Raw genomic sequence first — 26,303 nt, 5'->3', positions numbered from 1 at the left:
TGGAAAATAAACTGGCTTAGGCTTTGGTGCATTTTGACCCGTAGTTATGTAAGAAAGTCCAAAACAGCATTCCAGCTATCAAAGGCACAAACCACAGACCGTCTTGAGTGTATGTGTTCAGCAACTGGACACTTCAAATGCAAAGCAACGGCATGAAAAGGAGCCTCTTCAGCTTGCTGGGTGTGAAAACAGGTGGAGGAGGGCGAGAGTGAGTCTTTCATAGACATCCTGTCAAGAGGGAAAGGCGGGTGGGTGGAGCAGCATCACAGCGGGCATAAGAAAAGTCAGCGATTCAGGGTGGTCAGCTGGAGAGTGCAGGAGGTCAGAGAAACAGTGTGTGAACTATTCGACACCAGGTCCCACCATCCAAGTCTTATCACAGCATCCTTGTTGGCTTTGAGTTTCTGGAGCTAGAAGCAAGCTCTAACCCCAATCTTTTTGAATTTGGAAGTTTTCCTTAACTTACTGAGGCCTTTTATTGAGTGTGTTCTGTGCTGGAAAGATCCAAGAGGAAAATATGTGGTATAATGTCTTTTTAAAGGGCTCTTTGTGGACAAAATGGTGCCAGGAGTAGTTATATGCCCTATCTGCATTTATAGATGCTTACGCCTTTGTTTTTGTCAGGTTAAATTAGATCATTCTTTAAAAGAGACCCTTAGTTGTCCACTAAGATGCTTTTATGTACTGAAATATCCACAATTATCAATGTTTTTTAATTTATTTTTTTATTTGTAGCATTTAAAAAATGCTTTACAAATTAATATTCCTGGAAGCAATATATACAGCAAGACCAGGACATTTTTATATAATATGACAAGAAAAATCCATATATTTTGGTATGGTATAACAAGAGCAGCAAGTCAGGTCAGATCATGTGCTGTGTAAACCTGTCAAAAGAACATTAGTTGTGCAAGACTTTGGTGTTGCCTTAGTGTTTAAGCTCTTCAGCAGTGCATTATAGAAGCACAAGAGGGACGACATTTGATCTAAAGCCCAAGTGGTGGTATGTTTTGTCTGTAACAATTCACACACATACACATTCATTTGCACACATATGGATACTGCTGAATCATGCCAAAAAGGCTATTTGATCAGCGTCAGACCCAGGAGAGGTGACGTCCCAATCGACAGGATTCACACGCTCCCCGCTCTCAGCACAAAAGGGCAGAACAACAATATTATGGTGTCCACTGAGTGCCTACCCCCCAGTAAAAACATTTCTGTGAGAGTGGGCTTGACCTACCTTTTCTCTCGTATAAAAACACAAAGCCGAGTGTATTCCGACAGCTGCTGCCCGGGTGCCCTGTGGAGAACAGAAGGAGAGCTTTGAAGATCTTGACCTTCTGGAACAATAAAACGCAATCATCAAACACTCTCCTGAGACAGACTGCTGACCCACAGATCCAAGTGTCTTCTTGAGATAATTCATATTAAACTGTAGGGATCACTGTGCATGTGTATGTATGTCTCTGCATGTGTGTGTTTGATGCTTGCAGGGGGCACAGATCATGTAGATCTGGAGCAACAACACGTGAAGTACAATTCACTGCTATCTGAATCTGAATAGCACCCCCTTCTAATGCATTTACATATTGACATATACTACAATGTAATGTCAGCATCAAAGTATTCATTTGTCCAAGAAACGTGTTTAAGTTTAGCATCACTCAGCCCTGGGAAAGAATGTTTCATTTCTTTTTCAACAAGCATTTAAAGCTGACAACGACTCAAACAAACAAAAATAACCCAGCAAATTACAACCCAGCGAACATCAATGTAAAAATGACAATTCATAGTTTTACGGGGTTGTTAATGTGACAAACTTTTATTGGCCGGAACGAGTTGCTATGGGCAACTACTGGGCGCTCTTGGCCCTGGCCAAGAGATAGTTTGGTCCATAGCCTCCGGTAAAATGGTGAATTGCTATTTTTAGATAACATATAGCTAAATGTTATCTAAAAATAGCACACAGGTAGCTTCACACTTGGCACACAGACATGAGAGTGCCATCGATCTTCTCATCTAACTCTCAGATGGAGTAGGTCGAGATGTAGTATCTGTACTGGGAGAGAGATCAGAGGAGTTGGGGGGGTAAAGTGGCTCCAAGGTCAAGGCAAAACCCCCTTCCCTTTGATGGCAAAAGGAGGAAGTGCTGCTATTTACCACCTCCAGATATACGCCAGGTGGCAGTTTTTAGCACAAAGTGAAACAGAGGGTCAAAACAAAGCAGAGCAGAAACAAACCTGCTGATGGTGACCAACAGTAAGAAACAACTTTCTGATTTTCATCTCCCACACTCTTACAGTATCCCCAAAATAATGTTGCATTTTCATTACACAAGACCTCAGTACAAAAATAGGTAAAAACAAGCCTTTGGTCTTATATAACCTTATATTAGCATAAGTGGCAAAAGGTGTTGCAGGGCAGAGATGCCAGCTGAGTCCTCTTGCTCATCGCGCAGGGGTCCAAAGGCCCCCTGTCTCTGTCCACATGTTAATCTTTACAGGGCACTCACGGAAGTGGCGTTGACAGCCTAGATTTGAGGTCAGGAGGGGGCCAGGGGTCAAGCACTTCCTGCTGACATGAAAGCACATTCAAGCACACCTTGCTCTTGGTATCTGTCGTTCGCCCCCCTGACCATCTGTACCTACATAATCTGGGGCTCATCGGGCCCAAACAAAAGCCATGTGTTAATTACCTTTGAAGGTGTAATGACTTCAGGGCCGCAGCCGATCTTCATCTGGTTTCAAAGTGAGGGCCGGAGAACAGGTTACGCTTCAGACAAGTTACAGTTGTTCTCTTCTCTACCTGCCCGCCATGCTTTTATTTTATAGGGATAACCATGCCTTTTGGGTTCCCTAAAACTTGAATCCTGTCCGTATCAAATCTAGAGCTCCACAAACCGCTTCACTCTCGCTTTTGTGTACTCTTAAATAAGTAAATTAAGGAGAAAGTTCTGACACATGTGAGTAAGGCCTACACCTGTCCTCCAGATGTGAGGGCATTCACTTTGATGGAATTTCGTTTTATTCTCCTGGCTTAATTGTTTTTGTAGTCCTCACTTTAGGAAGATTACTTGATGGTAGTAATGCCTTGTATTTAGTTCTTCTCAGTTTACAGACCTACAGTGAAGAAAGAAATTGGAATTACTTATAGATTGACTGATAATATATACATACTGTAGATCCCATTTATTGCCTTGCATTTTTGGACTTCAGGGAGTGTCCAAAAGGAGCCCCTTTTTTTTTCTCCCATGATTCCAGTGATTTATTTATTATTATTAACAGATCAAAACCAGATAGACATAGCGAAAGGTGCTGGTAGCAATCTGCTTGTTAGTCATCACAAAAACAAGATGATGTGTCCTGGTGACGGCTCTTCTTGCACCCTTTGTGAGTAAAGCCTGAGTAACACCTTGTTCTTCCCACATTTGACCACCTTATTCCTGCCACAGGAGAAAGGGAAGTGGGTGCCGTATATTCCCAAACAGATATGTTACCTTGTTTTGAATAAATGTTTCCACTGGCCGACCACAGGTGACCTCATGAGCAAAGAAGAGATTTTTAAGGGAAGACACCCAGATTTTAATGGCTTAGGTGGTACGTAAGTAGTACTTGGTTAAATTCACTTCAATGTATCTCAGTCAGTGTTTCTAATTAGATCACACGAGGATAATTATACAGAATGGTGTTTGTGAGAGGATATGCATCTGAATACATCAAAGAGCAGCGCAGCCACATGAGTTATGTACCGTCATTCTCTACATCCTTTCTGCTGAGAATAAACAAACACACTCTCTAATCCTTTTGGAAATCCTTAACTCTAGGTTCCAGTCAGAGGATGTTCAGGGGCTCGTCTGCTCCTGACCTGCAGGTGAAGACAGAAAGTGGTCCTGTGAAGCCTGCGCTGGGCAGAGAGGCAAGGCTGCACACCAGAGAAGTTGGATAAAAATATCTACCTCTCATGGCAGTTTCCTCAGTTTCCTCCAAAAGCAAACACTTCAGATTCTACCTTGTAATTTATCACTTCTCTCTCCCCCATGGAGGGAGAATCAAGGGACGGGGAAATGTTGAAGTTAAAAGATTGCAGTGTGTACACTTGTTTTTATTTTCAAAGGTTTCATCTAATCTCTTTGTGTTTCCTATTAATATTTATTGAGCTCCATCTGGTTTCACTAGCTTCACAAAGTACACTGTATTAAATAATCTTCAAAAAAAAAAGCAAACTTGTCTCCAGAAATGCCTCTTGCAGAACAACGCCTGACAAAATCTTGAGGCAATATCTCAAAGTATTAACAGTTGGTGTACTGATAGTTTTGAATATAAATACTGTATGTATGCCATACAAGCCTATGTGTGTCTCAGATGTGTGTTTCTTTTATTTTGAGACTAAGGGTGTAAAGGCGTGGGATGATGATTTCAGATTCCTGGGAAAAAAAAATTCCCAGGCCTGGAAGAGCCTGTGGAAAGTAATCAAGTAGCTGAGTGATGTCATTCTGATGAAAGGCAGCCTGTCAGACAGTTGGCGACTATGGGTGCTCTTTGGCATGGGCCACAGCCCGCTATACACCAAAATATGACATCAAAGCAGGTATCAGGCCAGGCCAAGAGGCTGGCACTGATCATTGTCTTCTTTGATTACAGTAGCCTCATCTTCTTGCTGAGAGGATAAAAGAAAACGGCTGCTCGGCGTTAAGAGAGTGTCAAAAATAATGGGGCACATACCATGTGCTAATATTGTCCCAGTGACTCCGTGGATGGAAGCACATACTGTGTACTCAAAACATTATGGGCCGAGTTCCCGGAGAGGGATTAAGTCTAGTCCGAGACTACGGCGCTTTTCAGTGGATTTTTCCAGTGAGTTTTGCCTTCAGTCTGGGACTAGTCTTAATCCCCGTCTGAAAAACTGGTGCCAAGAGTTTGGACCGAACATCAGATTTATGTTGCATGTCAATAACTCCTTCTCCTTTTTCTTTTTTTGTACTTATTCTTCAGAAATCTTTTAAATAATAAAAAAAAAATAATGGTAAGCCTTAACTCTTCCTACGTAGATTCTTTAAGGTCTACAGTCTGAAAACAGTTTCAAATACAGCTCTCACATAATTGAATAACGACCATGTTTTACAGCAGGGTGTGGACTTCAAAAGAATTTCCCCATGAAGACTCCCAGGTTAAAGGACAGAAGATGAATCATGTGTTGTGGCTCTACTGTCATGACCTGTAATGAGGGCTTTTCCATGTCCTTTGGCAAATCTGTGGCATAAATAAACATTTCCGAGACAAAAGGGCCTGATTCTTCTTCTGTCTCTGTGGAGATGAGAATAAGCGCAGGGGAAGGAGGGCTGCCGCCTCTCAGATGATAATAATAGCAGGTTTTAAATGGTAATTGGTCCCTGCTCCCTCCTCTGTCGCTACCTGGCAGAGGGCATTGCAAAGGGTGATTCAGGCTCGAGGTATGAATGGAAAACTCCTCTGGAGGAAGGCTGCACACTGACGCACCGGTACCTCCACCTCACTCATCCTCCTGTACGACAACAAGTTCCTACACACATGCAGGCAAACATGTATGCACCCCCACCCTGACACACTAACCATCCATCTTGCTCAGTATGAATGACGGGACAGAACTGTTTACAGGCAATAGCAGCTATTTTGTGACCATCATTCGGATGAAAGATCAACAACAAACAGCTGACCTGTCAGCTGAACTATTTGATTACCCCCTTGTAGCCAGAGAGACCCCTAATGCAAACCTATCTTGAAAGAGTTCATTTTTATCAAACAGGGATTCATCTGTAACCAATCGCGGGTCTCCTCTTACGAAATGAGAGCCTGCTCGACAGATGTCTCCTGCCTCTCTTACTCTCTCTTACTCCCCATTTACATCCACATCTTAGATGGCACCTCTTGACTTAAGTCAGGATCAAGGTTGTTTACCGATTCTCTGGGTAATATCAGAAACATGTGGCGGGGGCACATGAAAGGAACTCTGCGGTGCGTTAACACCCGAAACCTCTTTACATGTTTGTTTTGGGTTTTAAACAATAGTTTGAACATGAAATTAAGGGGACCTGTTTCCGGAGGTTTGCCTCAAGGTGACACAGAACAGAAGCTGAAGTGTTTTCACAGGGGTGGATAGCCTAAAACCATCTCTAGCATTACAGTCAGATCAACTTGTTAGTGAAACTGTCATTAAAAAGAAATCTCTATATTTTCATGAATAATATCTACAATATTTAGTTTTAGTTTTTTAAGTGGAGTATATTGACTCTACTCCTATGAAAAGCATTATACAATATGTCAAAGTCTGGTGTTAAAAAAAACAGCAATGTTAGCCACATGAGAAATTACTCCAATATACACATAACCTCTGAAGGTTTCAACATCTTTTCAACTAATATGTAACACCTGAGTCGTATTCCATACATTTCCAGTTTGCTTTTCGTCACGGCTTTTACCAGATCTCCACACTTAAACACTTTGTGGCATAATACCAATAAGTCTCAGGCTTTGCTGTTTGCTGACCTTCATGGGATTTAGTGCTGCGGTTGAGTCCCACAATCCCTAACCTGATATCATATGTTTTATGCTGGTGCTGACTAGTGCTTAGCGCTCTGTATAGGAGAGGGTGGCAATTTAAAGAAACTCTTCTATGAAATATAAAGGTTTTATAGATGGTGATCTCTCCTTTGTTCTTCCAATGAGGACCTCCACCTGTTTCTGATGATGTGAGCCAGAGCCTGTCCCTTTCAAGAGGCTGATCCCTCCTGATCTCTTTGATGTAACCTGACCTAACAGTTCCAACTAGCAGGATTTGATGATCACGGATGGACCCTCAACAACAGCATGTGCAAGTCAAAACTCAGAGGCACGGGGAGACGGACGACGGGGATGTGTGAGCAGAACGAGCAGGCTGTGCGGACAGAGACAACGCTCACAGAGCTGTGATGTGTCTAAACGCCAGGCAGGCAACGGTCACATGATCAATGCTGCCAGCCCAGACTTAAGCAGTAAAACCTGTGGATCTGTGAGGGCACATGCAACTGATCGGAGATGAAAGACAGGCTTTGACTTTCACAGGAGGCCTGGAGTCGGGGTGGGGGCTACGGGGGCACTTCTGAGGGACTGCCATCAGAACAGCTGGGTCATTTTCAAATGACCTAATTCTAGGATTAATCCATTCGGACTTGCATGGTTAAATTTGTGTCTGCGCTACACGCAGACGATGGGAGGCAAAGAAAAAAGGGAGAGAGAGAATTACCAGTGAAAGCCAGAAAGGCTTAGCACTTTGAGTTCAAACAAGGTGCACCGTAGAGAACAAACCACTGGGCACCAACAGTAGCAAAGCTAACCAGCGTTTATGTCTTCAACCCTCATACTGTTAGGGAAATTCAACACAGAATCTACACGTTCAGATCATTCGAAGCGCAAGCATCTGCGGCTCACGCTTCTCACTCGCTTGGGTCAGAGGATGTTTCGACACACCGCCGGGGCATCTCTTCATGGTAGCGTGTGTGTCAGAGGCCAGCGCCCATCTGCGAGTGATTTAAGGGTTACATTTTTGGGGATGACGTGTGATAAAACAGGGAGGTATACAGGTCAAAGTGACTAGACTCAATCTGTGACAGAGCCTCTCCGCCTGGGCCCTACCACATGTTTTAATCTATACAAGCATCTGTTTGAAGTTCCCAATGAATACCATCAATCCTGCTGGTGACTTCAAATCTATCTTACCTGGCTCAGAACCGTTCGACACCCTTTAGGTACACTGATTAACCACGGGAGGTTCTTTTTCTTCGAGGATGTGAAGCAGTTTCGACAGTTATGTTGTTGTGCTCAGGACATACGTGAGCATCATCAAAAATGGCCAAATTTGTTCTTTCTGGCTCAGTTTCTATCAGCATATTTAGACCTTTTTACAGATACAACTTTGTAAAAGTAACACTCCCCGAAGATAAAAGTGTCCAACTGAACTCGGATTACAAAGAAGGTGTCATTCATTGGTTCTCACAAAAACTACATTTGATGTACTTGATTCTTGCCATTTGGAGTTTGCACCTTCATGGCTGAATGCATTTATTGGAAGTTGCTTTGGATAAAAGCGTCAGCTAAATGATGTAACGTAATAATATCTGAAGAAAGAGGGCTCTCAGTGCCCAAATATGCGGCCCCTGAGCTCTTTCCAATCTCACTGCCAAAGCTGAAGACATTACCATAGGCAGTGTTGACATGACAACATGCTGAGAGTTATCCCCTTAAGCTGCTCTCAAGATAGCAGCTTGTTGTTTTCATATATGTACTCACCTGTACATATATGTATTCTTGCCCAGTCCTTTACAACTAAACTGAATTACAATGGCAGTCTGTTTCACATAGGAAGAATGAGCTCAATCAAAGACAAAAGTCCCCATGAAGTGTCACTGTGATGAATAATCACTGCTATTCTTATGTAATCACTGTGAGCTACACTTGAACTTAAATGTGTCCTCAAAATGAGAGGTTGTTCGAGGGAAGCCTACCTCAACCGCAACGAGGCATTTCTGTGTTAAAAAAGCTGGCTTCCCATCAGGATGCTCTGCTCGACTTAAAATATACAGTAGACCAGGAAAGTTTGGAAGAGGCTGAAGTGCGAGGGAGGAGGCGAGGAGAGGGGGAAGAAAGAATGATGGTTGCTTTGATCTTTGGAGGCCCAGTCTGGATTAAAAAAAAAGTGTCCAAGTCCCTTTTTCTAACCTAAAGAAAACATGAGCAATTCAACTAGTCAGAACTGGAAGAGATTCTTAAAAGGAGGTATGTGTGTGTTTTTATGTGAAAGGTGGAAGATGATACTCTCGAAACAATGTTTCTTATTTCTTATTTGTAAAAAAAAATAAGTGAAATAAAATGAATACCAATAATAGGTTTCCCATACTTAACCAGGTAAAGTCTCTTGATATGAAAATGTGATTCCCTGGTTAAGTACTGTTGGAACTCTGAGTTTTTAATCGTGTATTGTTTTATTCTCCACTTGCTTTTCAGGCAAGTGTGTAACAAGATGCATATTCTCACTTTATAAATTTGTGGTGGAATGGGAAATGGGCATTTCAAGGCCAATAAAAGCCACCACATCAAATAAAACATCGCGGATCAAAAGAACCAAAGCATGGACATTTTTTCCTCTACAAATTAAAAAGGGGGGTAGTCTGCCACGCTTGATCATGCACTGAGTCCTGCCCCGCTCCTGCGATTGGCTGGACAGACACACAAGGGGGGAAAGTTTGAATAAAATACACGAGCATGGCACGAGTGTTGTCGTTCAAGCTTGTGCGCTTGGTCCAGCAGCGCGTGAGTAGTACTAGATAGATAGGCACAGGCGCACTCTTTGAAAAGTTTGAACTATATCCAAAGAATTCAGCGAATGTCTGCGATTGATCTAAAAAGAATTTTAATATAGTTAACATTAAATTTAAGCGTTGCTGGGAGCGTGTGACAAGAGTTGTTGCGTCGTTGAAACCGTGCGTAAGTGTCCTGTCTTTTATCAGCTCCATCAGTAAAAGTTTGTGTTTCCCTGACGAGACTCTGCATTTTGAGGAAGGACATCTAAGACCGGGATAAAATGACAGCGATCAGAATGGTTTCTTCAGTGTTGGTGCTGGTACTGATGCAGTCCGGAGCTCTTTGCGCACGGAGGTTCCGGGGTGGCCGCAACCCACAACCACGACGCTCATCACCTCCTCCCACACACCGGGCGGATCGGGGTGACACCACGGAGAGCTTCCCTCTGGATTTCACCGCCGTGGAGGAGAACATGGATAACTTCATGACACAAGTGAAGAACCTTGCGCAGTCCCTCTACCCGTGCTCGGCGCAGAGGCTCGACCACGACATGAAGCTGAACTTTTTGGAGAATACATCAGTCACCTGCAACGATGGAAGTCCTGCGGGGTATGTACCAACTGAGAATACACACGCAGAGTGATAAATCATGATTCCCATGTGATTGGATGAACGGCAGGTCAGAGCAGGGTCAACTGTGCAGCAGTGCACCTTGGAGCTAGTAGGAATTGCTATTTGCTTCAGCAGGGCGAAGCCCGTCCTGCTGGTCATCCTGCTACCCGAAGTAACCCACGTTTATCTGACCTGAGGGCAAAACTGTTCGTCTCAGTGGAGTGCGCCAAAAAGCAAGAAGTTCTCCTTATTCGTGCTGGTTTATTGCAAATGTTCAAATTTGTTTTCGATTCCCAATAACAATAATTAAAAATAAATTATAAATGAAAAATATAAACAAAATAAATTGTAATAAATTTCTTCCAAAAGAGAGCTATGTAGGCTACCAGGACAAAATAACGGTATGAGATAAACAGCTGCTTTGCGTCAGCGAAGCGTGAAATTTGCGGATAGCCACACGGCCTATGCTTCATTTCCTTTGCTTCAAATTAGAATGCAGCATTTGCTCTGCAGAAAGTTTAGATTTAAGTTTTCAGACCCCCGCCCATCTTTCTTTCTGCCTGTCTCTCTCTCTCTCTCTGATGACGGCACCCAGTGCGCACACTGCGGAATTATGATTTTACAGCCCTTTAACAGTAGGCCTTATGTGTTTTCTACTTGGCTACTGTAACTGTAAACGTGTACAATTTTCTGTCAGTGGCTCATAGTAATTTTTGGTAAATTTATTTTCAGTCTATGAGTCCATGAGGTAAACAATGTATCACTACTCATTTGTTTGCCATGATATCAACTGTTGACAATGTTAAGCAGAAAATCCATTTGGCAGTAAGACAGCCTCCATGGTTTCCCTTCTAAAGCAGGATAAGCCTTGGCACTAAAAGCATATTAATATCAGACAGATCCCCTACCTCTTATATTTTATAATACACAAACAATGCCCAGTCATATAGACTCTTTAATGTTTCATTTGCAGGGAGTCAAATTGAGCACTGTAGGTTAAACTGATTCTTGTACATATAATACTGATAATTGAGTTATGGCAGGTGTATATAGAAGTTGTGAAAGTTTTAATTTTTTACATGATGATTACATGATAATTGTCTTTAAAAGCCAAAGCCCAAGGAACGTGGATTTCACTTGCGTCTCAAACACATTATTCTGCATCACAAGAATAAAGTTTTTAAATATCATACAAACTTTCTATTAAGATGCCCCCTCATGCCCCTAATTTACTAGTAACATAGCAAAAATATTGAAAAGCTCAGTTGAATCACTATCATGTTGTGTAGTCATTATTTGCCAGTATTATATAAATGCTATACTGTTAATGTTATCCGTTCCATATTAGGAGGCTGTAAAGACTGTCCGTGTATAAGATCTGGGACCAGTTCAGTGATGGGCAGACTTGATTGAAATGGGTTTTTCTATGTCTCTTTGTGGATTTACTATCCTGTCTAATTCCCATAAAACCCAAAGTGCCGTTTGGAGAGAGCTGTCTGTTAGCGCGGTAAAGCTCTTAGCTCTTTGGAGTTGCAGGGGACAGTTACTGGCAGATGGTCGTTTCATTCACTACTGTGGCTGTTCTCAGTTGACGTGCTAATCCATCAGCTATATAAAAGGGTACAGTTACAGTTACTGTCAAACAAAGATGAGTAAAATCATTCACTAGACAGGAAGGTGGAACTGTGTGAGTTGCACTTGTTAGCGTGAGTGGGTTGATGCAGCGCCTTTCCCCCCTTGACTCGTTGAGCATGCCAAGCCCGCCTTCACTTTATTGTTTGGAGGTAGAGTGCACACTGTCCTCAGTCTACATCATTGACTGTGGCTTACAATAATAGTACAAGACATTAACTGCAGCCAAAGTATGATTCAGAGTCTGAGCAAAAAGCTCAGAGCTACAGCCAAGTTTGTTTTCTTTAAAGTCACTGAAGTGTTTTTGGCAATCCCTTGAGTTTTGTCATTGGTAAAGTAAAGTTGGGTGGATACCGATTGAAAAAAATAATTATATCAGCATCACATAAGCACATTTGAAGCTTCTTATTAATTAAGTGGCTAAAGCTACTTAACATACCAGATAGTTTGGTGATAAAAGAATAAATAAAAATCCTGTTAAAAAGTTATTGATGCGTCTGACATGAGGACATCCAACAGCATGGGAGAATCATGATAGCATTGCCCTCTTCTGGGCTGACAACATACAGCACACTTCTTATATTCTATCATGCATTCTTTTTAAAATCTTAGCCTGGCACAAACAAATTCACTTAATCTTACCCCGGGTGCATTTACTTTGACATATATGGGTCCTATATATAAAAGACATACTGTGTGTAGACATCTACACACGTCAAACGTTGCGTTACATCTCTTATATCATTCCTTTGGGCCGTAGCCTACAATTTATCCATGTCGTGTGTGTTGGCAAATGATAAGCTCAGCGTAATGAGACTATGATGGTACATTACCTATTCTTTCTGCATTACACATGAGAAACACTATCACCTGGCATCTACAGTACAAACAGGATAGGGGATGTTTATCTCACTATATCAGTTTCCTAAGTTCAAACTATACACAACCTCATTGTTCTCTCTCGTGTACTCGTTGAATTTATGTTGGTGGAATTTCATTTTTGCTGTTGTCTTGTCACCTTTCAGAGATAGCAATCAACAAAGTGACAGGACATCCTTGTTTGGATTAAAGTCATGATGTCGTATGTGTTTATATTTCATGGTTGGATAACGTCACTGATGGTAGAAACAGCGAGGGTATTACTTTTCCGTGTTTAGCTCATCCTTCTGAAGAAACCCTATCACCCTATCACAACTGTGGAATGTGGTTGTATCCATCTGTTGTTAAGATGTATTGTTATGCAGGCAGTGTAAAATAAACCTTGAGGAATACAGAATCATATTCACATACGATATATTCAAGCTTTATTGACACGTCTGCTATGATGTGTTGATTTGATATTCTTTGGTCTCTTGTAGGTACTACCTGAAAGAATCTCGAGGCAGCAGACGGTGGTTGATATTCTTAGAGGGTCAGTATTAATTTAACGCATTTCATTATGTTTCTCCATTCATTCCCAAATTGAGAATAATGAATAATTGTATACAATGTTTGTGATAAATTCTCCATGTTTTGCTTTTTTGTGTATCTATGTCCAGGCGGCTGGTACTGTTTCAACAAGGAGAACTGTGACAGCAGATACGAAACCATGAGGAGATTGATGAGCTCATCCAAGTGGCCCCAAACTAAAACAGGTCAGCCTCAGCTAGTCTGTATAGTTCACTTCGCTCTCATAAACTCCAGTGTTACTTCACCTGTGGCCTGTAGCAAATCCTGACCCCTAACAGGGTGAAAAAAGTAGCCAGACCCCATTGTAATGCCTCAGTATTTAAAAGGATCAGATGCATCTGTCACCCCGTTATAATGTAGCTGTGGTGTAGGGCTACCTGGCGCCCGCTAATGTTGGAAAATAAATGCCTCCCTCTCTCATTGTAGAGTAATAACTGTAATCCACGTGGTAATGATGATGAGGAAGAAGAGGATGTGTCTGGGAGTGCCAGGATGGCTAATGATACATGTTGATCTGTCTCTGTAGGCACGGGGATCCTGTCTCCGCTGCCTGAGGAAAACCCTCACTGGTGGAATGCTAACATGGTGTAAGTTGACTCACATTTAGTGTTTATTGAAGTTAAATTTTTCATCATGGCTAGCAACTTTACCTTGATGTGGGTTGTGCAGGTTCATCCCGTACTGCTCCAGCGATGTGTGGAGCGGCGCTACAGCCAAAACGGAGCAGAGTAAGACATTACTGAATCATCAAAACAAACGTAATATGTAACCCTCTTTAAGAAAAGTGTTATTTTACAGTGCTATTCCCTTTGTGTTGTGTGTAGGTGGATATGCCTTCATGGGCTCACTGATTATTCAGGAGGTTGTGAAGGACCTGCTGAACAAAGGTCTGGACAACGCAAAAGTCCTCCTTTTAGCAGGAAGCAGGTATGTTCATGTGTGAACATTTTGCTTGCGATTTCAAATTTATAATCTTCAACATTTCATTCATATTCCTGTATAGGTATTAATAAGAATATGCCATAATTATTTGTGCAGTGCGGGTGGTACCGGGGTCCTTCTAAACGTGGACCATGTGGCGGAGCAGCTGGAGGGACTGGGCCACACTGGGATACAAGTGCGAGGCCTGTCTGATTCCGGCTGGTTCCTGGACAACAAGCAGTACCACTGCACGGACTGCGTGGATGCTGTCAGCTGTGCCCCCACTGAGACCATCAAGAGAGGCATCAAGTATGGGAGGCAGTGGATATTATCATAAAGGGACAAGATTTTGCGAGACTTATTTTAGTGCATTGACAAGTTCATCAGGTTGCTAATATAGACATTGTGTCCCATCTGTCCTTTTCATCTGCCCCATCAGGTACTGGGGAGGAGTGGTGCCAGAGAGGTGCAGGCAAACCCATGAAGGAGAGGAGTGGAACTGTTTCTTTGGATATAGAGTCTTCCCATCAATAAAAAGTGAGTTTGGGGTCAAATGCACCTACTACATGCAAGCCCAAAATACCTGCGTGGCACACGAGTAGATATATACTAAATATATGCACTATATTAATCTTTTTCTTTCGTTCTACCTGTGCAGGCCCTGTGTTTGTTGTCCAGTGGCTGTTTGATGAGGCCCAGTTGACAGTGGACAACATCCAGCTAACAGGCCAGCCTGTGCAGGAAGGCCAGTGGCGCTACATCCAAAACCTGGGCATTGAGCTGAGGAACACACTCAAAGATGTCCCGTAAGGCAATGTCCCTGCAATTTAGGAAGATCATTTACGTAGGATTATTCCATGGATTCAAATTGGTTTATGTGGGTTTTTTTATTTCTATTTTCAGGGCTATGTTTGCTCCAGCTTGCCTATCACATGAAGTTATCACCAGAAAGTGAGTATTTATTTTTTAAAGCCCCATTTCTAGTGTATCATTATCAGGGGACACTAAACTTTGTGTTTGAGACTTTCTACCTGTGATCTGACAGCGCCCTCTTGTGTTGTAGTTACTGGATTGACGTGCAGGTTAAAGGCACCTCCTTGCCACGAGCTCTGCACTGCTGGGACCGCAGCCTCAACGACAACAGGAACAACAAGGCGCCACCCAAAGGCTGCCCCGTACATCTGATCGACAGCTGCCCTTGGCCACACTGCAACCCCACCTGCCCCACAATCCGAGACCAGTTCACAGGACAAGAGATGAACGTCATTCAATTCCTTATGCACATGGGCTTTGATGTGCAGAAGATGGCCCAGCAGCAGGGCATGGACCCCAGCAAGCTACTGGGCATGCTTAGCAGCGGCAGCTAGAGGGACACACATGCACACAGCATCAACAAGCTAAGCCCAAGCAGGGCTGGCTGGTCTCTTTGACCAGTCTTCCATGCCTGATACCTCCAACTCCACCTTCACAACCCATTCTAACTTTAGTCAACTCCCCTCTGGCATCCTGTTTACTTTAGTCTAAACCTCAGTCAAACACAGGGGGCTTAGATTTGTCCCACAATCCCTTTCCAAACAACGGGTAAAGTACAGGGGCAACACGCCACCACGACAAGGCACAACTCTCTGCTACTCTCCATTTAAATTATCTTTTGCTTTGTAAAAGAAATAATATCACAAATGTAATCCAGTTTTAAGGATGCTCATTGATGTTTTGTTTTGTATACTATTTTCATCCTTCCATATAGATTATATATAGTCATTGTTAAAGAAGAAAACACACTACAATGACGTAAGGATGCTGTCTTTGTTAAGTAGTCACTATAGAGTATATAAGGGTATAATTTTGGTTAAACTGTTTTATAGTTTCTTATCACACAAAAACTTAACATCAAGGGAGAAACATGGGCATATGACCAGGTGAGAAAGGCACTGGATCAGAAAGAAAATGTTGTATTCATCTCTAAAATAATGGCAAGAACGATAAAGAGAGACAACTGACACCAAGACTCCTCTAATCAGCTTGTGGTATAAAACCAGGTTGGATTAGTTAGGCTACTGAAAATAAAGCTGCAAATATCAGATGTTATTCCTTGCTAATAAAAGGAGCCAAAAAGAAATAAAAGACAGACAATGCTCCACACTTCATATTATTGTTGTGATTATCCTGGGTTTAGAGAAAAGGTAACTCATACTTGATAGTGTTGAAATCTAGTGGTTTGAACAGCAGTGATGATGCCACGCTTCCCAGTTTAGTCGTTTGCTGGTGCTGATTGTGGTACTAAAGTGGACCTCGAAACACTTTGACGGTCTATCAGTAACTATACAAACACCACAGTGCCATTACATCTAGTCTATACCTCTTTCTCACAGGCCACATCATCACTAAAGGACTGTTAAAACCCCAAATTAGGTCAATAGTCCTGCATTCCTTGTATCAATGCAATGAACATTTAAAGGGAGACAGATATCCTGTATTGTGTATTTTTTTGAGTATTTGTACAGGTCCTTTCAAGTGTTCACTATTGTAACTCCCTTCTTATATTTCATAATAGAGATCACTTTTTAATATAATGACAATGTTGTATGTAATGATGTCTTTAAAAATGATGTTTTTAAAGGAGCTCTATTTCGCATCATACCAGAGAAGGAAAGGTATTACTAATTGTAATTTTATTCTGTAACATATTTTTTAACAGAAAAAAACTCAAGCTACATTGGTAATTTACATATTTATTTTGTTATGTAAATCATATTTATAAGTGCTATTTTCACAGAGAAGTGATTCTTTGTAAATTGTAAATACATTGCTGTTTTTCTCTTTGTGTTGATTGCATGTCTTTGTATCAGACCTAAAAGAAAAGACATATTACATATACTACAAGGTAAAAATGGCTGTGCAGTCTTGTTATTGTTATTATTATTATTATTATTATTATTATTAGTATTAGTATTAGTAGTAGTAAATTAGGTATCATCCCATTTTATACCCACCTCACAAAAACCTTTAGCAGGAGGTAAGGTCAACAGCTCCCTCAGGCTCCATAAACAGTTTGTCACCATTTTGACATATCTTATAATAGATGAGGCTTAGAGTGTACAAACTGTAAGTCAAAGGTTTTTCAACACCTTATACTTATTATACTATACTTATTTCAGAGTGGGTAAAGTGACAGGTAGAAATGTTGGCATTTTTATTGAAAATGACCCCATAACTAATAGGAAATTACATGATGAACTGATAATCTCATTCTTAAAATAAGAAGTCCACAAAACATCTTCTAACATCAAAGATCTAATATTCACTGGCTAAAGCAAGTCCATGTTTTGTGACCCTTACTCAGCATAGTCTTATTTTGTGCACTCACTGTTTTTATGATTAAAGGACTGCAGTGATTTATCCAAGTTGCTTTACAATTTGCCTTTCAATAACCTATTTACACCGGGGTGGCATCTAACTCACCCAGTAAGAGCGTTTGCCCATGTTGGCTGAGTCCTGCAGCGGCGCAGGGTTTGAATCCGACCTGCTGCCCTTTGCTGTATGTCGTCCCCCATCTCTCTCCCCCTGTCATGTCTATCCACTTTCAAATAAAAGGGAAAATCCCCAAAAAATTATCTTTAAAAAAATAACCTATTGACACATACTGTACACTCACACGTCGATGCAAGGCATTGGGGGTAATTGGGGTTCATTTTCTTGCTCAAGGACATTTCCCCATGTGGTCAGGAGGAGCCAGAGATCAAGCAGTGAGCCCTGCAATTAGTACTTGCTCTACATACTGACACACATCATTACACACAGATCAACCTTTCGCGTGTTGCAGATCTAAGTAGGCTTAATTTTAGGTGACCAAAGCCATGCTATCATAACTGTATCTTTTCCACAAAGCAATCTTGGACAATAATGTGTTTTGAGTGAATTATGAATGAATTTCACTTCTCATAGATCCATAGCAAGACAGGCATAGGATGGGGCAAAGACATAGGGTGCTTATTAATGGATTTTGTAATTTGGGCAGGCCATAAAAAGCAGGACATGGGACAGGTAGGAAGTTGTTTTCTGTTATCCAGCCCCTTTAAAAAAGGCACAGTCAATATACTCATTGGGAAATTGTCTTCTTCTCTCTTCCAATCTGAATCCCACCATGCTCACATACAGCAAATGAGGGAAAAAAGATTTAGCTGAAATGTACCAGATTTCAAATCACAGCATACTAATATCACAGGTTAAAGTATTTTAAGCAACTACTAATTTATTTCCACTTCCCAACATGCATCGCTCAAATCTGCAATCACTCATGCATAATCATCCCTCTGGACCTGTATGTAATTTATGCCTTTAATGGAAGTCTTAGCCTCCCTCCCTGTCATTATACCATGTATAAATGCCAGTTTCTTACTGAGGGTGCTCTGACTCAGCCTCTCTGGGTGCACCCTAGAAATACGACTCCCATACTGCCTGCCACATGTAGCCCCACCCCTCTGTGGAATATAGACCCCCTATTTATAGAGCTGGCAAGGCCCGTAACCCTTGGCTCGGCACAAACTTTCATTTAAACAACCACCCCTCGCAATCCACTGAGTGCACACTAACACACAGAGGAAGAAGGGTGTGTGTCTTGTGTGAGTAAGAAAGAGTGGGAGACCAAATCCAAAAGGCAAAAGGAGACAGAAACAGCAAGACAAAGAGCAAGAGACAGAGCCAATATTTTTGAGTGATTTTGACGGGCAGTAAAGGGCCTACAGTGAAGAAATTACAAGGATCAAGTCACTGTGTAATGGAACTTGACTGAGAGGACAACAAACTAGTCCACCTGTTCTGCACACAGGGCTATTGTTGGAAGATTGATCCCTGGATTTGACTTTTAGAGGACCTAACTCCACTTTGAACTTTTTGATAAACTGGACAACTCGGTAATTGAAGACAGTAAGCAAGCGAAAACCAAGATTTCTGAGGACATACTGTACACTACAGCTTTAAGTAAGAACAGTATACAATTCTTAATCTGTAAATTTAAATCCTCTAAACTAAATTTTTTAAAACACTATAAAAAGGACAGATACTGTATGATTTACAGAAATGTTACTCTGTATGCATAGTTTATAGACTTGTGCAGACAAGTAGAGACAATACTTCAGACACAAAAGAAAAATTCTAAATATGTCTTATTTAAAGGTCTAATTAAATGTAATTTACTATTACAATCTACTGTACACACTTCTACATAACAGTGTATAAATGTAACTTGATCTTAAGCACACTGCTATAATTACAAAGCAAGCTCAGGGAAGAATTACAGACATTTGTAATTAAGGACAATCTATAAAAGGCAACCAAGGAGAGGGTGAGGTCTGTGACGGGAAAAAAAAGTTGGCCACAAGGACACAAAGACAGAGAACAGGACGACAATAATCTCAACAAAAAAGCAGCTGCTGCAGGGAGACAACACGCACCATGGATTCTCACGGAGGACACTACCTCAACAAAGAAGCTGTGCTGTCACCTTTGGGTGCAGCCCGAATGTGCCAACTGCTACTCGGTTGCACCATAATGGCCCTTGTGTCCCACAGCGCAGGCTACAGCGCCTCCTACGGACATTTCTGCATGTTCGTGTGGTGCTTCTGCTTTGCTGTCACACTGATTGTGTTCACCTTGGACATCACGCGGCTCCACACATGCATGCCCATTTCCTGGGATAACTTCACTGTGGCCTTTGCCATGCTGGCAACACTCATGTACATCACTGCCTCTGTGGTCTACCCTGTTTACTTCCTCCAAACAGAGTGCCCTGATGAGGGCTGTGAAGTCCAAATGTACCGCATTGCTGTCACTGTCTGCTCCAGCGTCTGCTGCTTTCCCTACGGTGCTGAGGTGTTCCTAACTCGAGCCAAGCCGGGAGCTGTGGTGGGTTACATGGCCACTGTGTCCGGTCTACTCAAGGTGGTCCAGGCTTTTGTGGCCTGCATTATTTTCGGGGCCCTGGCCAATGACAGTGAGTACACCCTCTACATTGCCAACCAGTACTGCGTGGTGGTGTACAGCCTGTGCTTCTCTATCACTGTGATAGTGGTCATACTGACAGTTTCTGGTAGGACCTCTGCCTTGCGGTTCCCCTTTGACCGGTTTGTGGTTGTCTACACCTTCTTCGCTGTGATTCTTTACCTCAGTACTGCACTGATCTGGCCCATCTTCAGCTTTGACAAAAAGTATGGCAACACTACTCGTCCTGAGGACTGCCCACGTGGAGAATGTCCATGGGACAGTAAGCTAGTGGTGGCAGTGTTCACCAACGTCAACATGATCCTATATTTTGTAGACCTTGTTTACTCCCAGAGGATTCGCTTTGTCTCCAGCTCTGCTGTGTGAAAAATGTACCCCTCTAAAGACATTTAAATTTAATAGAGAATTTAAAGACAAATAGAGAATCCTTGAGGCCACATCCACAATGCTCTACACAGTCAGGTCTCTGTGAAGGACTCATTCCCTTGGATCCATAGATTCATGGTGTCATATCTGTATTAGATTTTTTTTAATATCAGTATTCATCACCAAGCAGCAAAACTGACAGTATTACCCTATTCTACAAACTTAAAAGGCCTTTCCCCAGTTCTGCAGTGACTTACCAGGAAGAGACTGCCAGGTGACATCCCTCTGCTCCAGATTCCTTTGGTGGTTGCCTACAGAACGGACTTATGGGAGTATGGGATAATGTTTAGAATATCAAAACAGTGTTATGTCAGTCAGAGTACAAATGCAATTTATTTATGTATTAGTATATGTATTAAAATGGATGTAAACACTAAAATGGATGAAGATATATCATAGAGATGAATAGCATATGTTAAGTCTACACAGTATGCACTGAACATAGCTTTTGGTTTCGGCTTTCCTGGCATTTTGTTGTTTTTTTCCCCACATCTTGTTCTTATATAGGCTATGTAATAATAATATGAAAAATAATAATATTGAAGTTCATTAGGAGTTTCATGCCATCCATTGAATGTTAAATGTGTTAGATACATGAATTTTTTAAAGGCAAAACTTTGACAGTATCACAGTATTTTATTTGGGAGAAGCACAATCATGTAGTGGAATATCATTTCTTTTGCTATATTTCTGATATGTGCCATGTTTAATAAAAGATTTAACAGTATATATGTTTTGTTGGTCTTTTGGATTTCTGTACCCTTTGCTTTGTATGAAGTAACGCTAGGTTTTAATTGATATGTGAACCTTCACTCTCAACTTTCAGAAGAAAGATTTACACAGTGACATCATAAATCTCGTTTGTATATTGGCAAATGTTCAAATCAAAATTGGTCAAGTTGATTGCTGAGGTATATTTGATTCATAGCCTGATTAAATCAAATTACCTTTATATTTCAGTATTTGATGGTGCACTAGTCATTTATAAATCATGTTGTTGTCTGTAGGCCACAGTGTTTAAGTTTCCCGAAAGGCATTTTGTCAGATTCCTAGGATTACACACAAAGTTAAAAAAAAAAAAAAAAAAAAGATCAGGCTTTTTTTTTTTTATCAATGTCAAGTGTATTCCGTATGCTTCATAACTTATTTAAATGTTCTTTGTTGTAATGTTTTGACCTTGGTGAAGGCCAAAAGCCGAAATGCGTTGGTCTACAATAAAATTGTTCTGTAGGCCCTACAAGTGTTTCAGGAGTTTTACCATGGGCCATAGATGTATAATACGAGAGTTTTAGGCCTACCTCTTCAGACTTTTCTCCCTTCTCCATGCACCTTGGAAGTAGGTGAAGTTGTGCCGATGTTGTTATGCCTACTCCGCTTCTACAGGTGTATTTGGTTGACATAAATAAACATTGATACATATTAAACGACTTGCCTAATGGAAGCACTGAATATACAAACCCAAAATGTAGGCTTTTTTTTACTCTAGGCTGCTAACTAGGCTACAGGTTGGTATCTGGGTCAGGCTGAATTTTCTGTCTCCCAGGAAATAGTCTCTGCCTTTCATGCTTTCTGACTGTAGTAGCACCTCTGGCATCCTCCTCATCATCAACGTTTCTCCCCCACGACACAACCTGATGCAACTAGCTTTTCGGCTTTAAAGAACCCGCCCCAAAGTTATTACCATCACCGCTGCGATTGGTCAAACGTAGGCTACGTGTTGCCCCAAACATGCAAGCCTTCTCGCTTGTCAGTTACATGTATCTCCACAGGTACAGTATGGCTACAGCGCGAGATAGCCGGGCCACGTCAAAAGTGCTGTAATTCCAGGTGTAAAACGGTTGCTGGTTCGGTCAGTCGGTCAGCTTATAAGGGCTCTTCAGTTTATTCGTAAGTTTTTGCTCTGAGAATGCATTTAGGCTACTGTACGACTGCTGCCACCGTGTGTTTGGAAATGTCTTTCGCTTCGTTTAATAAGGAAGTAGTAGTTTGTTTACCACTACAGCACAACATCCAGAGCTGTAAAGAGGATGCACGCCGCATACCAGTAGTTAGACGTCGTCGAAATCATGTGTTGAGCTAAAATGGATTAATCCCTGCTAAAGTGTTTAACTCTGTGTACACTCACAGGTAGAATGAGTGTGGGTTTCATAGGAGCAGGCCAGGTGGCCCACGCTCTGGCAAGAGGCTTCATAGCTGCAGGTGAGTAGCCTAGCTATTGAGTCACACTGTAGCATGTTTGTATTATTTAGATTTGACTCGCGTTGTTGATGTATGTTGATTGCAATCAGAGACTGAAATGATTTCTGGACATTTTGTCCCCTTTAAGGCGTGATTGCCACCCACAGAATCACAGCCAGTTCCCCAGGCACAGATCGCCCCACAGTACAGGGACTGAGGGTAGGTAGACAATTAGGGAGAATATATTTGTGGGGTTTCAAGGTATAAAACATTCCTTTGTTTGCATGTTATGAATTCCTATGCTCCAGCGAATAACTAACGTGTATATGTTGTGTATGTTGTACAGAAATTGGGTGTCAATTTCACCACCAGCAACAAAGAGACAGTGAGCAAAAGTGATGTTCTCTTCCTGACCGTGAAGCCCCACATCATCCCTTTTGTACTGGATGAGATTGGACCAGACATCGAAGATCGTCACCTCATTGTGTCCTGTGCTGCAGGAGTCACCATCAGCTCTATAGAGAAGGCAAGTCATAGCCATCTTCACATGTTACTAACTGAACTGAACACAGATTGTAAATAGCAGTACTGGACAATATATTGTCCAGTTCTGCTATATATTGACAAAATCAAATATATTTTCTCACTCAAATACTCATTACACACTATCTTAGACAACTAGCGTGCATGTACATTATTTAACTTAGATGTATGTATAGGTGATATGGTGTTTACTCAAATGCAGAAGTCAAATTACTCCAGAAAACTGTTCACTTAAAGCAACATTGCGTAACTTTTTTACCTTAAAATAACAGTTCCAAATTCATGTTGATGCTACTCTGACTTGTAATAGGGAGAATGTTGCCTCTGTCATTCTCACTGCGAGCCCCAAATGCCTGTTTTTGGTGAGTGGGTACGAACTCCTGGAAGTGCGCAACCCTATACGGCACTACCACTGATTTTGAACTAAGAACCAAGAAAAGGAAAGCGTGACCAAGTTGCTGTTTGACAACTCAGACTGGCTTTTAGTTGTTTGGCGAGAGCTTCGCAAAATAAAAGGCTGCAAGGCAGACGCCGAGCTGGCCTTCTTGCTGACTCACTAGTTTTTGATCTATTTTTATTTACGACAGCAGTGTATAGGTGAATTACACTCTGAATCTGTATGGGTGTGAAATTACAAAAAATATGAATATTACACAATGTTGCTTTAACTTTAAAGCAGCCTAGAAAATGTGTTATTTTAAATTTTATAATAATCAAGTTTTATATGACATGATATTAATCATCAATCATGTTTTTATGTACATCTTAGCTCGAGATGATGGCTAATGCTTGTGAAGTTCTGGCTTTGTTTATTTTAACATAAGGCTCTCACTGTGTTCTGTGCTCACACACTGCAGCCCCTTAAGCAGAACAGTCATATGTTGTAACATGACATTGGTTGACAGCTTGAACTTGAAACACTCATGCATTTTCATTGAATAAAGTCCAAGATATGTTGTCTTAAAACAAATGATATTATGTGGCAGACTAAAGCAAATGAAATGTAATCTATTCTATTGACTAGAGTACAAACTTTGATCCAGGTGAGTTTTATATAATAGTAAAAACTATAAATGATCCTCTCCATCCTTTTTCCCCCATAATTTCAGGACAATTAATTCAGTACATTGCTCTATTCCCTTACAGAAGCTGCAGCAGTATCGTGCTGATCCAAAGGTAATGCGGTGCATGACCAACACTCCAGTTGTGGTGCGTGAGGGGGCTACTGTGTACGCCACAGGCACCTATGCAGAAGTGGAGGATGGAAAGCTTCTGGAGGAGCTGATGGCCAGTGTAGGATACTGCACTGAGGTGGAAGAGGACCTGATTGATGCTGTCACCGGCCTCAGCGGCAGTGGTCCTGCTTACGTGAGTCATTTATATAATGTGAAGTGTGTTTTACAATTTTGCCTTACCTATAGCAACTGTGAAAAGTTAGTCTTGTGGATTGTTTTTCCTTCATTCATCACAACAATTATAATTGTGGCCTTGCAGGCGTTTACAGCTATAGATGCTCTTGCTGATGGTGGAGTGAAAATGGGCCTTCCCAGGAGATTGGCTATACGCCTCGGAGCCCAAGCCCTGCTGGTATTACCTTTTTTATTTTATTTTTTTGAATTTATGTGTTACATGTATGTGCTTTCTATGATGCTTTTTGGTTCCTTTTTTATTATGTTACTATTGGTTTTGGGTGGTATTAGTGATCATTTTCAAGCTATGTATGCTAATATTAGTGGTCTCGACTCGCATTTGAATTCCGATGTAAACAGTTTAATGTGCACTGTCCCTGAAAAATCTATAAATCCAATCCAGATAGAATTCTGCAATTTTGCCAGTTGTCAGCTGCAGTCTGTCTTGGTTGGTTCTAGACACGGTCTGAAATATACAGTATATTGATAAAACATACAAGTTTGTTATGACGTAATTAATACTGTGTTAGTCTAATGTGGATCTCACTTTGTGTTTCTTTAAAGGGGGCTGCTAAAATGCTGTTAGACTCAGACCAACACCCTGGGCAGCTCAAAGACAATGTGTGTTCACCAGGGGGCGCCACCATCCACGCCCTGCATGTCATGGAGAGTGGTGGCTTCCGCAGTCTCCTCATCAATGCTGTAGAGGCCTCCTGTGTTAGGACTAGGTAAGTTGATAAGAAATGTGTGAGACAAACAAACTAACAAATCATATTTCCTGTCATAGGGATACACAAGAAATGCTTTTAAGTTAATTGTCATATTCAAATGGCCAAAGGATGATATATTTCTTTTGAAGTGTATAACTCAGACAGTAGATGGAGCTATATGCAAATAATGTTACAATGAGACTTTTGTCCTTCTCGGGTTACTAGTTACCAAGTGATAAGATTATTACCACACTACTATACTATGTTGTGCTAAATATGTATGTTTCACACTATATTGTAAAGTTATCTTGTGTTCCTGCCCTTCTCTAAAAAGGGAACTTCAGTTTTTGGCCGACCAAGAGAAAATCTCCCCAGCTGCCATAAAGAAGACAACTCTGGACAAAGTGTTGCAGCAGCCAGGAGTGACTGCAGAGGGTGTTGGAGTCAGATCTCATGGGATCAGTATGTTCAACAGAAGTGACCCTAGGACCAAGAAGAAGTAATAATTTTAATGTGTGTAACAATAAATATTCCATATATGCTGTGAATAAACCACTACTGGCAGATGAATGTTGGAACATACACTAACCTAGTGGATTGCTTTCTAGATTAAAAATTAGATTAAAACAATGTTGGGATTATGCTGTAAAAAACGTTTGAGCCATATTTCTTTTTGTAATGAAGTGCCTTTTCTTTTGTCAGCCTAGACTAAAATAATTGAATATTTGTGGTATGGCTTATCTTATTTCAGTCAGTCCTTTCTGGTGGTAGTTGGCAAAGTTAGGTTTACTAAATAGCAATGCAATTGAGTGGAATGGACACTCAATTGCCACTTACGTGCAACCTGTATTTAATGCAAGCTCAAATTAATGTTAAAATGTCTTAAACATAATGTGCTAAATGCTATATGTTTGTGGATGCGATTTATTTGTGTGAAAGTAGATTGTTGAAAACTGTTTTTGCCTGCCGTTTTTAAATCACTGTACAGCACTTGCATTTTGTTATATTTTAAAGGTGCTATATAAATAAAGCTTGATTGATTGAGTAAATGCCAGCAGTACTGTCTAACAGTCGCCTAACAGTTATTAGCTACAATGTGACAAAAGGTG

The 26,303-nt window shown here is 41.3% G+C and overlaps 4 protein-coding genes across 7 annotated transcripts in view; 3 read left to right on the top strand and 1 right to left on the bottom strand.

Annotated features, from left to right (window-relative positions):
* Positions 1 to 22,140, bottom strand: part of LOC114569654 (uncharacterized) — a 50,635-nt gene extending 28,495 nt beyond the window's left edge. For 2 of the 3 annotated variants that reach the window (XM_028599640.1, XM_028599642.1), the window contains exons 1-2: positions 2,699 to 2,774; positions 1,244 to 1,303 (exon numbers count right to left, since the gene is read on the bottom strand). In XM_028599640.1, the coding sequence (XP_028455441.1) occupies positions 1,244 to 1,303; positions 2,699 to 2,740 (102 nt within the window). In that variant the 5' untranslated portion in view covers positions 2,741 to 2,774. Of the gene's footprint in view, positions 1 to 1,243; positions 1,304 to 2,698; positions 2,775 to 20,551; positions 20,618 to 21,652 lie in introns of those variants that run through there. The other variant, XM_028599641.1, reaches the window with a different exon arrangement.
* notum1a (notum, palmitoleoyl-protein carboxylesterase a) lies at positions 153 to 15,559 on the top strand. Of its 2 annotated transcripts, XM_028599637.1 has the most exons (12): positions 153 to 171; positions 9,602 to 9,923; positions 12,917 to 12,969; positions 13,097 to 13,192; positions 13,534 to 13,594; positions 13,677 to 13,735; positions 13,832 to 13,934; positions 14,046 to 14,237; positions 14,368 to 14,465; positions 14,587 to 14,734; positions 14,832 to 14,879; positions 14,992 to 15,559. In XM_028599637.1, exons 1-12 carry the CDS (start codon positions 153 to 155, stop codon positions 15,293 to 15,295), a joined length of 1,503 nt encoding a protein of 500 aa, XP_028455438.1. In that variant the 3' UTR covers positions 15,296 to 15,559. The 2 variants fall into 2 exon arrangements, with proteins under 2 accessions (XP_028455438.1, XP_028455437.1); XM_028599636.1 differs by lacking the exon at positions 153 to 171 and having other exon boundaries at positions 9,419 to 9,923.
* Positions 18,481 to 21,311, top strand: myadml2 (myeloid associated differentiation marker like 2). The gene has a single exon (XM_028599639.1). It carries the CDS (start codon positions 19,383 to 19,385, stop codon positions 20,292 to 20,294), a length of 912 nt encoding a protein of 303 aa, XP_028455440.1. The 5' UTR covers positions 18,481 to 19,382; the 3' UTR covers positions 20,295 to 21,311.
* Positions 21,942 to 26,243, top strand: LOC114569652 (pyrroline-5-carboxylate reductase 1, mitochondrial). Its single transcript, XM_028599638.1, has 8 exons — positions 21,942 to 22,241; positions 22,482 to 22,553; positions 22,681 to 22,751; positions 22,879 to 23,058; positions 24,222 to 24,443; positions 24,570 to 24,662; positions 25,049 to 25,212; positions 25,529 to 26,243. Exons 2-8 carry the CDS (start codon positions 22,487 to 22,489, stop codon positions 25,695 to 25,697), a joined length of 966 nt encoding a protein of 321 aa, XP_028455439.1. The 5' UTR covers positions 21,942 to 22,241; positions 22,482 to 22,486; the 3' UTR covers positions 25,698 to 26,243.
* The last annotated feature ends 60 nt before the right edge of the window (positions 26,244 to 26,303 follow it).

This window comes from Perca flavescens, chromosome 15 (genome assembly GCF_004354835.1).
Source record: "Perca flavescens isolate YP-PL-M2 chromosome 15, PFLA_1.0, whole genome shotgun sequence".
Classification (NCBI taxonomy): Eukaryota; Metazoa; Chordata; class Actinopteri; order Perciformes; family Percidae; genus Perca; species Perca flavescens.
The sequence above is the reverse complement of the archived record's forward strand: the minus strand, read 5'-3'. Positions and strand labels throughout refer to the sequence as shown.